General features: G+C 35.9%; 1 protein-coding gene across 2 annotated transcripts in view; it reads right to left on the reverse strand.

Moving 5' to 3' along the window:
• Positions 1 to 16,401, reverse strand: part of PARP8 (poly(ADP-ribose) polymerase family member 8) — a 197,086-nt gene that overhangs the window by 81,593 nt on the left and 99,092 nt on the right. For both annotated transcript variants that reach the window (XM_027520534.1, XM_027520533.1), the window contains exons 4-8: positions 15,145 to 15,182; positions 6,904 to 6,993; positions 6,276 to 6,346; positions 4,565 to 4,642; positions 3,186 to 3,280 (exon numbers count right to left, since the gene is read on the reverse strand). In XM_027520534.1, the coding sequence (XP_027376335.1) occupies positions 3,186 to 3,280; positions 4,565 to 4,642; positions 6,276 to 6,346; positions 6,904 to 6,993; positions 15,145 to 15,182 (372 nt within the window). The remainder of the gene's footprint in view (positions 1 to 3,185; positions 3,281 to 4,564; positions 4,643 to 6,275; positions 6,347 to 6,903; positions 6,994 to 15,144; positions 15,183 to 16,401) is intronic.

Here is a 16,401-nt window from a genome sequence, read left to right on the forward strand (position 1 = left end):
CCATGAACTGTAGCCAGCCAGACTCTTCTATCCATCCATGGGATTTCCCAGACAAGAATACTGGAGTGGGTTGCCCTTTCCTCCTCCAGGGGATCTTCCCAACCCAGGGATCAAACCTGCATCTCCTACACTGCAGGCAGATCCTTTACCAAAGATAGCCAGAAATATGTGTTTAAAAAAAAAAACAAAACTAATTTTAAAAGCAATCAAAATGTGTGGTAAAGTGATTCTCTAAACAAAGATACATACTTTAGATGAAAAGTAATTAAATTCTATGCTGTGTTGAGTGATCAACTTACCAGGTGGTGCTAGTGGTAAAGAACCCGTGGCTAACCATATACAGACTTCTTTGTATATGGGAGAGAGGGTTAACTTTCTATGATTAAAGTTTTAAGATTTCAAGCAAAGTTCAACTAAAGAGAAAAGAAAAAATCAGTCATTGTTTCAGACTATTTATTTTTTTAGGCAGCTTGTGGGATCTTAGTTCCCTGACCAGGCTTCGAACGCGGGCCCTCAGCAGTGAAAGTGTGGAGTCTTAACCACCAGGGAATCCCTGAACAATTTACGGATAATCTCTATTGCTTTCTTCATAGTCAAAGACTTTGGCATAGTCAATAAAGCAGAAATAGATGTTTTTCTGGAACTCTCATGCTTTTTTGATGATCCAGCGAATGTTACCAACTTGATCTCTGGTTCCTCTGCCTTTTCTAAAACCAGTTTGAACATCAGGAAGTTCACAGTTCACGTATTGCTGAAGCCTGGCTTGGAGAATTTTAAGCATTACTTTACTAGCATGTGAGATGAGTGCAATTGTGAAGTAGTCTGAGCATTCTTTGGCATTGCCTTTCTTTGGCATTGGAATGAACACTGACCTTTTCCAGTCCTGTGGCTACTGCTGAGTTTTCCAAATTTGCTGGAATATTAAGTGCAGCATTTTCACAGCATCATCTTCATCTTTCAGGATTTGAAATAGCTCAACTGGAATTCCATCACCTCCACTAGCTTTGTTCATAGTGATACTTCCTAAGGCCCACTTGACTTCACATTCCAGGATGTCTGGCTCTAGGTGAGTGATCACACCATCGTGATTATCTAGGTCGTAAAGATCTTTTTTTGTATAGTTCTTCTGTGTATTCTTGCCACCTCTTCTTAATATCTTCTGGTTCTGTTAGGTCCATACCATTTCTGTCCTTTAGTGACTGAACTGAACTGAACTGATTGCTTTCTTAATTTATTCACTCTATAATACTTACTGAATTTCCATCTTCCTTATTCTCTAGCCGAGGCATAGATCAACTATGAAATAATCACAGCTTATTTGCTAAAACTTTGAAGATTCCAAGATTAGCTTTTTGCAAGTATAATCCCTATCTCACTCACTCAACTGCGGTCTAATATTCCTCCACGAGTAGGAGAGGGGGTCTGGGTATATGTGCCACCTGTCACATATACAGCATGTGTCTGATTCTGTGCAACCCTATGGACCATAGCCTGCCAGGCTCCTCTGTCCATAGCATTCTCCAGGCAAGTATACTGAAGTGGGTTGCCATGCCCTCCTCCAGGGGATCTTCCCAACCCAGGATCAAACCCAAATCATTTAACATCTCCTGCACTGGCAGACGGATTCTGTACCACTAGCGCCACCTGGGAAGCCCCGTCTGGGGTATACAACCCCAGCTTATTTAGGCTGCAGGTGGTTATGAGTTTCTGTTTCTGCAGATAAAATGAAAGTTAGCAATAATAACTTACAGCTGTGTTATACTTCCCAACCACTAAAAGTATTTGTTTGCTTTCTCAAAATCTGGATATGTCCACTGAAAAGAATATAACCAGAGAATATGAACATTTTTAATGCGTGTTCCACTGAAAACAATCAAGAAGCCTTCAGTTTGTATTTCATACATGCCTTGTACTATAAACCAGGATCGAAAACCAAACCAAAACAAAGTACACAAGCAACAAAACCGTGCACAGAATTAAGAGTCTAGAGGGGGAGAAGTAAACCAATAATGACAAGACATGAAGAGAATAATAAATGAGGTAAGAGACAAATGTGATAGGGCAGAATAACCAATCTGCACCGGAGCTTCCAGGAAGGCTCAAAGAGAAGCTGACCTTTGGACTGGGGCTTGAATAAAGACAGCAACAGGGTTTGAGAGGGAGGCACTGATTGGGCAAATGGCCAAAGTCAAGGGGAAACAGCGTATCTGGAGAACGGGAACAATCCTGGTTTGGGTGGATGAGGCTGGAACTGAGGTCAGGCTGTAAGAAGGGCCTGGAGACTTGGAGACCACCCTTTAGGAAAACAAAAATCTAAATAAAAAGATCTGACTGGTGGGAGGATACAAGCATGATGGCAAAAAAAAAAAAAAAAAAACGGTTTTTCTTAAAGAGAGAAAAGAAAGACTAAATAGGGATAGTTGGGTCTTCTGAATGATTAAAGTAATACAAATTGGTTTGGAAATTTATCACCAAATAATTAAGTAACTGCAACATTCAAATACGCACTGCACAAAGTTATGTCTTTTTTTCCTTTCCTTTTTTAGGGACCAGATTACTTATCACAAGGGTTTCCTTAGTGGCTCAGATGGTAAAAAATCTGCCTGCAATGCAGGAGATCCAGGTTCATTTCCTGAGTCGGAAAGACCTGCTGGAGAAGGGAATGGTTACCCACTCCAGTATTCTTGCCGGGAGAATTCTATGGGCAGAGGATCCTGGCGGGCTACGGTCCACGGGATTGCAGAGTCAGACACAACTGAGCACTAACACCTTCACTTTCAACACTTTACTTCTCACAACGTGATGAAACCAGCGGTTATTCATTATTTACTTCTGTTGTTCACACAGATATGTCTTTGATTTACAATAACAGCGTGGGCCCAGCTGACCAAATCTATTACAGGAATTGATAATGATGCCACTTAAGACTGCTATTTTATCAAACTAACTCTACAAAATAACTAATTTCTTTAATGAAATGAATGTAATCTTAAACTACATGTACAATAAAAAATAATCATAGCCATAATGATGCCATTTCGTTTAAGCAGAAACATAACAGACTCTCTCATATACTTTCAAATATAATTGAGCCTGAGGAAATTTCCACCTAAATAATTCCAACAGAAAATTCCAATGACTTTCCAAATAATTTTAAGTTGTAATCATCAAAGGTGTTTATTTACCTCAGAGAAACTGCATGTGGCCCATATATCTCTCTCACTGCCGACAAGTCAGCTTCAAGCTGGGGGTGTTTGTGCAGCTCCCCGTCATAGTTAACCTGATGAAAAGGAATCATTTAGGAGTGACTTACGGTGAAGAGAAACAAAAAAAGCAAAATACAAATAATCTCTTAGACAGGTTACCCTATAGTTCTGCCATGGCCATTTTCTCTGTTGCCTTCATAAAAAATATATATAGATAATTCAGCAGTATATTCACTAAAGTTCTTAGGTTCAGATACATCTGGTATAATTCATTATGCTTAAAAAATTATTATCTGACTACTTTGATACGAAAACAATGCCACTGTTAAGATGAGTGAAGTAAATGGCAGATAATCTGGAAAAACTTCTAGACTAAGAAAAGAGCATTCACTTCCCCTCTGTAAGAATTAGTGGTGTAAACAAAAATCAAAACTAGAAGAATTATTTTAAATACTGTTGAAGTGTTATCTGGTTAAAGAATCTTAGGAAAAATACCCCATTTCTAGTCAGGCATTCCTGGAGAGAAGAATTCTAGTTTTGTTCATGTCCACCGATACCTCTACTGCTTTCCATATGCTTGATAGACCAGATTACTAGTTTTTGATTCCAAATGAATAAATCTATTTGCGTTCTTTACATAATAACAACTTTGGCTTTAAAGCATCTCTTTAACAAATTACCTTTCCATTATTCTATCCAAATTACAAAGCATATTTGATCAAGTTTACAAAAATAAAACAAGATACCTTAGACAGCCATATCCTAAAATCGAATGCTCAGTTTAAAATTTCAACATTATCCTAGAAAAATATAATGAATTATTTCGTATACTGCATGCATATGCAGCGGTGCCATTTCCATGTGTATAATTTATGATGTTTCTTCGTAACAACTGATCAACACTTTACATTCGTATAGAAGGAAAAGGAAGAGAGTAAATACAAATAATGAAGATGCTCGATAATAAGGGCCCATCAATTTTTATAAAGGTTAATCACCTTCCATTGAAAACAATCCATGCTTTTATTAGTGTCACCATTTCAAAACACTGAGTGAGCACAACATGCTTGATAGATGTAACAGTTAAAAGCGTAATAAGATGCTGTCTGCAAAATATCTGTAATGAAGGCAGATGACTTCAATGTAAATAAATGATTACAGTCAAAGAACTGCAAAAGCAACCTTAATTTCTGAAACTATATAGAGAATGAGCGACAGATAAATTATATGAATTTCCTTATTAGTTGCAGAGCGCTGTGGAACCATAGGCCTTTCGGATGACAAGCACAGATTTCTGCTAGAGCTTGTGCGGTTGTCTCTGCCTTGGAGCGGGTGTCAGGAGAGCCTCGTGTGCTCACCTGTCCTCCGTAATAAAATTCTTCCGAATCATTGTCTCCTTCAGAGTCTTCCTCCACTGTGCTATTCTGTCTTGACTCCTTAAAATAATAAAGTAAGAAGACAATTTTAATGGTCAAATTAGCTCTTCCTCCTTCGGAAAAAAAGGTAACGAATGGACCTAAAAGGTAGGTCTTGTGTATACCATGTGAATTTTAAATAAAAGCATTCTTGGTGCAATGCAAACCAAAAATGAAAGATAGTAACAGATAAGTTTTGTGGTGGGTGCATGAAGCTCTATGTCCCTGGTCTTTAGTTTTATAATTTAATATTTGATGTATATAAAAAACTATGTTAATCAATTACAACTTTGGTGTTGTTCTGATAAAACATCTGACAAGCCCATACTGATTCAACTTTTTGTTAAAAAATTCCTCAGCATTATTTATCCCAGATTGTTCTCACTTTCACTGCCAACTCCACATAATGATATGAAAGAAAGGGCACTTTGAATCTAATAATATAAAAATCAAATTATGCATATACATACAAATACATTACAAAGATAACTTTCAGTGTGTAGAAATTATTTGCTTTAAATTTCAATTTTCAAAAGGATATTTACTTAAATATACTTGATGAGTTTCTAATTAACTGAACTGTATCTGTCATGTGTCTAAAGTACAAATGACAAAAATTCATCTAAAGTAACTATTCCTGTCCCCGGGCCCTGTTAAAATAATTAAGAGAAAGGTAGCTGCATTCAGACACAGGAATCTATTAACTTGATGTTTTGTGATCATCCCTAAATTTCTAGACCAAATTTCAAATTATTAAAGAAAACAAAACAAAAAACCTAGAAAAGGGAATGTAGGTTTTATAAAATATAGTTTTTGGTTTTAGCGATGATAATGCTAAATTAGTGATGCTCACTTTGGCTACTGAAGTGCAGAATGAATGGTATAACACTAAAAGGAAAGCAGGGTGGCTTTCAGTGCATAGTTTTTGTTTTATTATAAGATTACTTGATCCTTTTTTTTTTCTTTTTTGATGTGAACCATTTTAAAAATCCTTATTAAATTTGTTACAATATTGCTTCTGCTGTTTTATGTTGTTGTTTTTAATGGCTAAAAGGCATGTCCCCAAAATAGGGAGGCGAAGTCTTAACCAACGGACCACCAGGGAAGTCCCAGTGTATAGTTTTAAAATCAAAGAATTGTTGATCCCACCATCATTTTGTTGGTTTAATGTCCCAGTATTTATTTACAGGTTGAAGTAAATTTCCTAAAGGTTCTATTGTTCTTTTAACACTGGCAAAAAAATAGTAAGATTATACCCAAGCTCTGTGCTCCTTTAACTAGAAAGACCATCTTTTACAGATAAAATTTTAAAGATCTCATCAAAATTCTGTATACCACATACAGTCGTTCTAACTATGCTACGTAAGTGCTCTTCAGTCAACTACGTTATTAAATGAAAATACAGAAAATAAGTTAGGTTTTGTACACACCTTATTTAGATTTAAATCAGATGTTCTACTACTTTAAAGGTAGTTAATTTTAGGATGCTATCTTTCCCGTACATAAATCCCTAAGCCAGCAGCATGAACTTCATTCACTACATGCAGTCTTAATCTAAATAATGATGGTATTAACCACAAATACATGGTAAATTTCAAATACATCTATACTGTTTTGAAGAAATATAATAAAACATAAAATGTAATTTACATACCTCGCCATTTTCCTTCTGTAATTTGGATTTTATGGATAAGCAACAGTTAATGTCATTTGTCTTTCTTAATTCTGAAATATATAATTAAAGGATCATTTTAGTTTTCAGTATACTATTTACCAAACATTTATAAGTTTCAGTATAAAAACATCCAAAGATGATTCTTTTTTTGCAAGAGAATTAAGAAATGTTTTGAAATTATCTTATGTTAGAGAATTATACACAAACTATTCTGATTTTTCATTGCCCATAAAATGTGGTCAAACTAAAGTGGCCACAGTACAAATTCCGTCAGCTCTCACTATATATTTCATGGAATCTATGTTGTGTTATGTTTTTTAAACTTTTAGTTTGTCTAGCAGTATTGTTATGCATGAAAATATTTTCACAAGCAAATATCAACATAATGTGTTTAAACGGGACTTTTTTAAAGTACTAATTTATGCATTTAAAAAACTGTTGAGAGACAAACTAGTGATGTTAAATAGAAAATTTGCATAGAGAACCAGGCTTATAGATTCCAAAGATAAATATCTATTATATGGGTTAAAAGAAACCAAAAGACAAAGCTACCTACAATCAACAAAATATTAACCAGGAACGTAAGAAAACAGTGTATTCCCATTACCTGTTGCTAGTCGATGAAAAATTACTGGAATTGGCTCTGTAGTAACTAATACATCTTCATCATTTTCTGAACTTGACACATATGTATTATCTGCAAAAAAATATAGACAACTAACGGCATAGTAACTTGAAAAAGTACAACCTTTATTAAAAACAATTAAGGAATAGTGCTACATCACTTCCAACACTCATGAGGTACTATTATTCTGATTTAATCTGGAAAAAAAATGAAGGAAATTACAGGTTTACTTGCACATTAATAATGTGCAAATTAATTATAAATGTTTTCTTTAAAAATGCTTGTATCTCCTGGAGAAGTACAGACTTTGGATAGAGACTATTCAAACATATCTCTAACATTTCATGCAGTAATGGATCATTTGAAAGTGACTGGTTGCCTCAACTCATGGAAGAACATCCTTTGAAATATTGGTATAAGTCTGTGGTAATATCTGGGCTTCCCTGGTAGCTCAGCTGGTAAAGAATCTGCCTGCAATGCAGGACACCCCGGTTCCATTTCTGGGTGAGGAAGATCCCCTGGAGAAGAGATAGGATACCCACTCCAGTATTCTTGGAATTCCCTGGTGGCTCAGATGGTAAAGAAAATGCCTGGAATGTGGAAGATCTGGGTTCTATCCTGGGGTTGGGAAGATCTGGAGGAGGGCATGGCAACCCACTCTTGTATTCTTGCCTGGAGAATCCCCATGGAGAGTGGAGCCTGGCAGGCTATAGTCTAGGGGTTTGCAAAGAGTCGGACATGACTGAGCGACTAAGCACAGCACAGCACGTGATAATATCTGGGGCTTCCCAGGTGGCACAGTGGTAAAGAATCTGCCTGCCAGGTAGGAGACATCAGAGTTGCAGGTTCAGTACCTGGGTCGGGAAGATCCCCTAGAGGAAGAAATGGCAAACCACTCCAGTATTCTTTCCTGGAAAATTCCAGGAGGAATCTGGCAGGCTACAGTAAAAGGGGTCACAAAGAGTCAGACAGGACTGAGCATGGCACACGGCACACACATATTGTAACATAATACACAGGTGCTATATTTTTTGCTCACTGATGATTACAGGGCATCTGTGACACAACTATTTAACAAAGAGTTAAATAGACCATTAAATAATGGTCCTAAAATATGCTCATCAATGATGTATAAAAATGTAAACATATATATAAAATGAAAGCATAAAATACATCCAACAAATAATAGAAGGCTGCATCAATTTCTGCTAGGAGAAATGAGTGTTCAGATGACTTATTGAATACATGATAAAAGATCTTGAGCCAAGTTTTCATAATATTGTGTCAGTGCAGTGAGAGCTATCAAGCTAAGTCATTATTTCCAAAGATACATCTGTACTGTTTTTAGGCCTTGAGGAGTGAGTAAGTGAAAAGTGATATGTATTCACAGTGTAGCCACAAAAGACTCTCAAAGTTATACAGCTGTAAGTTATTTAGGAAGGTGAGCGGTGATGGGGGTGGGCTGGACTTGGTTTGCCTCATTACTTTGTTCTAATTGTTCTAATTACAAATTCTTATTTCTTTTTCAACTAGCATCTAGGAGGGTGTGATATTTCTATGTTTATCTAGTGAGACCCCAGATTAAGAAACAGATTTTATATAAGTTTTAATTACTGTCTTGTTATATTAGGTGAAACTTTGCTTATCTGAAGTCTCTTCTGTTAGTAAGCTCACACGTTCAATTGAGGATCAAAAGCTGCTCTTAAACCCAATTTTTAAATTTCTTAACCCTCATTCAGAGCCTCACGGACTCAAAGTTATTTATATGGAATCAATTTAGTTGGGCTTTCCCCATGCACAATGGATTCCTTGAAGCAAACCTGTGAAGAAAAAGAGGATTAAAACAACAGAAGCAACAGCTAACCACCAACCAGAAGGGAAGATACAGAAAAATCTGTAAAGTGGACACAGTATCATGGAATATTTGGTGTCATGGAATGAGGAGGTTTTTGCTAAAGCATCAAGAGGCAAATGAATTAGAATTTTCTGTTTAAGAAAACAAGGAAGTGAATAATTCAATTTAGAGGATCAAATGGCTTACTGGAAGTGAGGTGTGAGTCAAGAGAATATAATTTGGTAAATAAATGTTGCATAATACTAAAAGACAGGATTATGCATTCAACATAACATTTTTAAAGAGATTTTCTATTGGTTTGTATTTTGATTAGTATTTAAGCATCAGAACACTTCCCATTTCTGCTTTTGGCTTAATTTACCCAAACCAAAATGTTTTCAGTTTCAATGGATAACAGTATCCATTAAATCACCATTACAATACAACAGGCCAGATCACAGAGGAATATCCAGGTCAAGAAGAGAAATGCAGGAGCAGACAAAGCACTTCAAATCTAGACTCTGCTACCAATTAGCTGTTGATCTCTTTAAATCTAAGCCACGTTCTGCTCAGTTATAAAATGAAGACGTTTGCTGATGGGGAGCTTTGAGGAGCATCCCAGCTGTCTGAATGAATTCTGTGTTTTCTTTTGCTGTTGTTGTTTAACTAACTATTTTTAAATCTTCCTCAAACTATTTTGACACCTGTAATAATACTCATCTTTGTTTAGACATAGGAAAATAGTACACAAAAAGGGTAAACAATGCATTTAAGGTAACAGAATGAGTCAGTGACAGACAGAATGCTTTCAAGCTCAAATTCCTTCTCTGCAAGTCTCCTACTTGAGTTTAGGGCTGACAATTTCTTTTCTTTCTAAAAGCTTCTGCCTCAGATGGTAAAGTGCCTGTCTGCAATGCAGGACACCTGGGTTTGATCCCTGGGTTGGGAAGATCCCCTGGAGAAGGAAATGGCAGCCCACTCCAGTAGTCTTGGCTGGAAAATCCGATGGACGGAGTAGCCTGGTAGGCTACAGTCCATGAGGTCGGAGAGTCAGACATGACTCCACTTTCTTTTCTAAAAGCTTCTGGGGACAATTAGGTTCTTTAACGTGTACATTTTGTAGAGAACCTATGGAGATCCTTGTTAAAGGCTGTTACCAATATGAATATTTCCTTTTCCCTTCCCTGCCAGACTATGCAAGCATCACTGGAAATTCTGTGGACCGAGGACAGATGAGTAGAGAGCTATGAAAACATGTGTTTTAAACCACTGCTTTTATTCTATTTCATTCTATTTCTAATTTAAGCCATCATTCTATTATTCATTACTACGTAACTTCATAGAAATAATTACAGATAATAACTGTATTGATTTTATAACATAATCTGTACAGTTCCCCCATATATGATATTCATATAAACCATCCAACCCAGTCAATTATCAATGTCATCCTTATTTTAAAGATGAGGAAACAAAGAATCAGAGAAATTAATTCACCCAAATTATTTAAGTAATTAAAGTTTACACATAGTGTAGTAAGTGGTGAAATTGAATCCAAACATCAATGCTTTGCTATTTTTTTAATATCAAAAAAATAGAGAAATGAGAGAATTCATACCCTCCAGTAGGCAAGCGTCCTAATTAAAGGTGGTAACCCAAGAGGAAGAATTCTGCTGGTCTGTCACAACAGAGTCACAACCTATGATTTGTAATACACACGCATGTGTGCTAAGTTGCTTCAGTTGTGTCTGACTCTTTGCGACCCGTGGTCTGTAGCCCGCCAAGCTCCTCTGTCCATAGAATTCTCCAGGCAAGAATACCGGAGTGGGTTGCCATGCCCTCTCCAAGGGATCTTTCCGGCCCAGGGATCAAACCCAAGCATCCTGCTTGACAGGCGGTTTCTTTACCACTAGTGCCACCTGGGAAGCCTGATTTGTAATAAAATTAACTTTAAAAAACAGCAAATTGTCTACAGTATAAACTCCATGAAGAAGTACAGATAACCAGAAGGCTGCTCTATTTCTTCACTATTTTGAAAAGCCAATATATATATTTAATTTATATACATGTCATTTTGTACACCTAAATCTAAAAGACCCTCTAAATTTTCATTTTAACAAAAACAAACTATGAAATGAATTTCAATAGATGGCACAGGTAACTTAAAAGGTTAAATTATAAAATAGCAAATCTGCTCCTAAGGAAATAAATAAGATGGCATAGTCTTGAATTGGGAAGATTATGTTGATACACGTTCATAGGATAAAAAAAAAAAATTCCGTACTGTATTTTCAAACTTAAATGATAAGATAATCATTAAGCCATAAATTCAGAAAAAGTTGGGGCAGGGGGAAAGCCTGAGGAACATTATCAGAAGGAATTAAGAAAAGTACTATCAAGATTACTGAATTTAGAAATTAGAAGTGACATAAAAGAGCTATTTGTTTGGAATAATTTTTAAAATAGACAAACATTTTAGAAGAAAAACAAAGGGGGGAAAGACAAAAACAAATATAAAATAACATATATAAGGAAGGGGAAATAATCACAGAGATGCAGATTTTTAGATTTAAGATTGAATACTATTAAAAAAACTTTTTGCTAAAAGAAATTTGGACATTTCTCCAACATAGTGAACTTTCAGGAAGAACACGTGTTAAAAAATGGCTAAAGAAATAGAAAAAAAAAGAACAGATCACTAATCATGGCAGAAAAATATAACTGCCCTAGAACAATCTCTAAAAACATACCAGGCTCAGACAGATTTGCTAGCAAGTTTTATCAAATGCCAAAGAACAGTTTAATCTCTTCAGCAATTTGAAGTCTTTAATAACAGAATATATGACAAAATACACATAACTCTTATAGAGCAACATTAAAATATCTGCTAAAATAACTTGTCACCTTTTGTTCAAAGGAGAAATCATATATGATACTGCATTTGATGCCAAACAAGAATTGGATAAATTGTAAATATTCATTCTTTAAAAAAAAAAAAGCTTGGTAAATGAGAAAAGAAATGATACCTGCTTTTCTGAAAGCGACTAGAAGCAAGCTCACTAATTTTGAGAAAAGGAGGGAAGCTGCCAACTTTCATATCTATTATTAAAAATCACTCTGGAAGTTCTGGCTAGTGCAAGAGGAGAAAAAATACAGGTATGAATACTGGGAAGGAAAAGTAAGCATATAATTTTTATATAATATTTTATATATATATATATATTTATATGAAAAACCAAGTGTAGTAACTGAACTCCTAGTACAAATAACTAGAATTAAATTTAATAATGGGGGAAATATCATAGTAATATTCACTTTGAAGAAAGCTCCATAAAAATACTGCTACTACTTCTTCTCCAGAAGTATCTTCAGAAGTGACAGGAATCAGAACTGAATTAGAGTCTTGGTTACCAGCAAAACTACACAGCCTTGGGGGATATTTAGCCTCTCTCAGCACACTTCTTCACGTATAAAATGTCATGATAACACTTGTTCTGTCTATACATAGACTATATTTAGAATAAATTCAATCATGTATATAAAAATACTTGGTTCTATCCCCAAATTCGCTGATCCTCTCTATCTTCACGTTTTTATTTATATTCCTTTTTAATAAACTAAATTATATTGGAAATTCACTACTAACTTGCTTCATGAATAAAATTCAATTTTAAAAAAGCACCAATGATAACCAATACTTTATTTTCAATTTTAATTTCTGTATACCGTAGTTCCAAGTGGGGCTCTTGTATGGTGAGGAAAACCAGAGTAATACCGCGTGGCCACAAGAGGGAGCTAAATATTTGGTTCACTTAATTAAAGGCACCATCATATTTCCTACCCTACAAAATAATTCTCTTACTGTCTTCAACTGGGCTTTGATTTGTGGCATTATTTCTATCACCTTGACTTAAAAGTCCTGCATCACACATGGCTGACATCTCTAGAAGCTACCTCAGATGAAACACATAATAATTATATTTACAATAAAAACTTGAAGGCAGGAGGAGAAGGGGACAACAGAGGATGAGATGGTTGAATGGCATCACTAACTCGATGGACATGAGTTTGAGCAAGCTCTGGGAGTTGGTCATGGACAGGGAAGGCTGGTGTGCTACAGTCCATGGGGTCGCAAAGAGTCGGACACGACTGAGCAACTGAACTGAACTGAACAATAAAAAAGTAGGGCTTTTATTTTCCTAACTTTAAGCAAACATTCAGCATCAAAAGCATACTATATCATAAGGGAGAGGGCTGATTGCAAAATCATACAAAAACTTTTTTTCTTTATATAGTTCATGTCTTGGTTCTTCCAGTAGTATCTGCCTAGAATACTTTTGATACTACTATTAAAAATAGGTATATATTTAATAATGAATAACTCTCCTTAAAAATTGCATAATAGTTTTATAGAATGCTACACTTTCTATATATATGGAGAAATATATGGAGATCATAGCAAAGTAACAGTAAAGGAATTTGTGATTTATGAAAATTATTTTAAAATATTAAATTTGATTTTACAAAAAGGTTAAATGCAGAATGTAAATTGCTACAGGAAATACTTAGGTTAAAAGATAAAGAAATAAATTTTACAATATTCTGACACCACATTATTAACTAATTATTTTTTTAATATTCAAAATACATATAATCAAAATTATAGCAATCTACTCATTTTATATAGAAATTATGATCTCAATAATGCATAGTAAATGAACAAAATAGTTAGATTTAAATAGGAATTAGAATTATGACTTTAACTTGTAACACACATAGGTCAGTTTGGTAACCATCAGATTTTATTAGGAATGAATATGGAGTAAAAAGTATATATATGAAATATAAGCAGATAAAATTTGCTAATCTTTCCTACAGTGTATGATAAACAATAGATTCCTGCATTATACTTTTTGGGGTAAACTGTATGCTTAGTTGTGTCTGATTCTTTGCAACCACGTGGACTGTGGTCCACCAGGCTCCTCTGTCTACAGGGATTCTCCAGACAAGAATACTGGAGTGGGTTGCCATGCCCCACTACAGGAGACGTTCCCAACCCAGGGACCGAACCCATGTTTTCCGCATTGAAGGATTCTTTAGCATCTGAGCCACCAAGGAAGCCCAAGAATACTGGAGTGGGTAGCCTATCCCTTCTTCAGGGAACCTTCCTGACCCAGGAATCAAACCAGGGTCTCCTGCATTGCAGGAGGAATCTCTACTAGCCGAGCTACCCGGGAAGGCCTAATCAAGACGGTTTCAATCTTCTCTAAGTCTACAGTCTCATGCTCTTACTCAAGATAAAGTTATACATATCATTTGTGAGAAAAGAACTACAGATAAACAAATCTTGTTCATATCTTGAAATTATCATGACAAATGTTGGCAAACACATCCTGGGCTCTGGTGAGACTACAGTGAGTCCAGAAAGTAAGACTGAACATGGCCTTGAAGACAGACACTGGTTTGATGCATAAAAAAATGAATCTATTGTGATCTTACATTCTGCTTTTTATGCACAAGTGTTTGTGGACCTAGTAATCGATTTCAGGACACACAGGGAGGACGGCTGTGCATATGTAAGAAGCCTAGTGCAGTCTAGCGGTGCGTCCCCGGGCTCTGGACTATTGGGTTCTAATTACAGCTCTTCTCCTTAATGGCACTGTCATCATTCATCTGTAAAATGGGGACATTACGGTAACTATCTCATAGGGCGGCTGCAAGAATTGTTTAATTATATATACACTTAGAGAAGGGCTTCCCTGGTGGCTCAGATAGTAAAGACTCTGCCTGCAATGTGGGAGACCCAGGATTGATCCCTGTGTCAGGAAGATCCCCTAGAAAAGGGAATGACTATCCTCTCCAGTATTCTTGCCTGGAGAATTCCGTGGACAGAGGAGCCTGGAGGGCCACAGTCCGTGGAGTTGCAAAGACTAGGACACAACTGAGCGTGTTATCACATATACATACACTTAGAGAAATTGAGAATGGCCTGTCATTTTCAATTATTACTATTACTTTTAGCTATTGTTTTAGCTGTTGCTCCTACCTATTATTTTTAGGTTATGAAAAACCAAATGATTTCCCCAAACCAACAACTAAACCAGTTTAGAGAACCTTTATTTTAACCATAATGAGGTAAGTACATAGGCTGACACTATCATATGGGCTTAAAGAAAGAATAGTTTTCACAGGGAAACTATTTTGATTCTGGACTGCATCTCAGGGTAAGACATGTACCTAGCAGGCAATCAACAGAATTATATCTTTAAGTCTTCCCCTGCCAGTGATTCACCCCTGGATATATTTAAATACATTTCACATCTCCAGAAGAAAAAATATTCAAAGGAATCATGGCATAAATATTTGTAATAAAAAGAAGAAAAACATACCTGGGTAATCTTCAGATACATGTACTGAATAGGATACACTGTTAAAACAAGGCAGGGGGGGAGAGAAAAGACAGGCTCAAGTTACTACTAAGGTAGACATGCTTTTACACAGTAAAAACCAACCTCAGGTTACTCATTAATTTATACAGATACAAGTATAAACAGAAATCAAGATGGATTAGAAAACATCTTTGATAGTTGACACAGGAATCTTACAGATTTTTTAAATACATGACATAGTAATATAAATCTTTTGTGATACTTTTTTTAGTATAGCTAGGTCTTTTTATCTCAGCAGTGTCTAACATTCAGTTCTTTATAAACATGTGCATTGTTTGTGTGCTGCTGCTGCTGCTGCTAAGTCGCTCAGTCGTGGCCGACTCTTCACGACCCCATGGACTGCAGCCTACCAGGCTCCTCTGTCCATGGGATTTTCCAGGCAAGAACACTGGAGTGGGGTGCCATTGCCTTCTCCGCATTTTGTGTAGGTTTTATCAAATCATCTTTTCTTACCAAAAAATGAAGTATTCTCCCATGTAGTATGGCACTTAAGGATCTAAACATTTATTTTTAATATTGCCTTTTCATAATATGTTGTGCTTTTTGAAACAGGTCCTTTACTTTAAAGAATTAACAAAATGGTGACAGTGTAACTAATAGGTATTCACAAACCAATCTCTCATCATCACCGTATATAGTAAATAAACTACCTCCTGTACTCAGAAGGATTGGGTTGTTTTAAAAATCACTTTTAACAACTCCATTCTTGGTAACCCCACTGTTTCTATGTATTTATCTCATGACACATGGGGATTTGTCATACTTTGTTTATTCTCCTTTATCAACTAGATTGCAAGTCACTTGAAATTAAGGTCCATTGATACTTGTATTTTCAGCACAGTTATCTAGGCTAGACACACATGCATGATATTCAGCACATATTCAGTATTAGCTTTTTGGATGGATCAGTGGGGCTGCCACTTGTCACAGAAAAGTCAAAACTGAGTTCAAGTTCAGCCAAAATAACTACCTGTTCAGACCAAAAATTATCAATTGTCTTTGAAGAAACTTACAGAATACAGAGCCTATATAAAGTATCATTCACCAAGTCAATACAGTCCAAATTACTCGACACATTAACAAATAAAAAAAACTTGAGCCTACTTCAAGAAAAAAATTTGACTCGTCTATGAGATTAGCCCTCAATAATGTTAAAACAGTAAGTATGGTCCGGGAGTTGGTGATGGACAGGGAGGC

Source organism: Bos indicus x Bos taurus, chromosome 20 (genome assembly GCF_003369695.1).
Source record: "Bos indicus x Bos taurus breed Angus x Brahman F1 hybrid chromosome 20, Bos_hybrid_MaternalHap_v2.0, whole genome shotgun sequence".
In the NCBI taxonomy this organism is placed as follows: domain Eukaryota; kingdom Metazoa; phylum Chordata; class Mammalia; order Artiodactyla; family Bovidae; genus Bos; species Bos indicus x Bos taurus.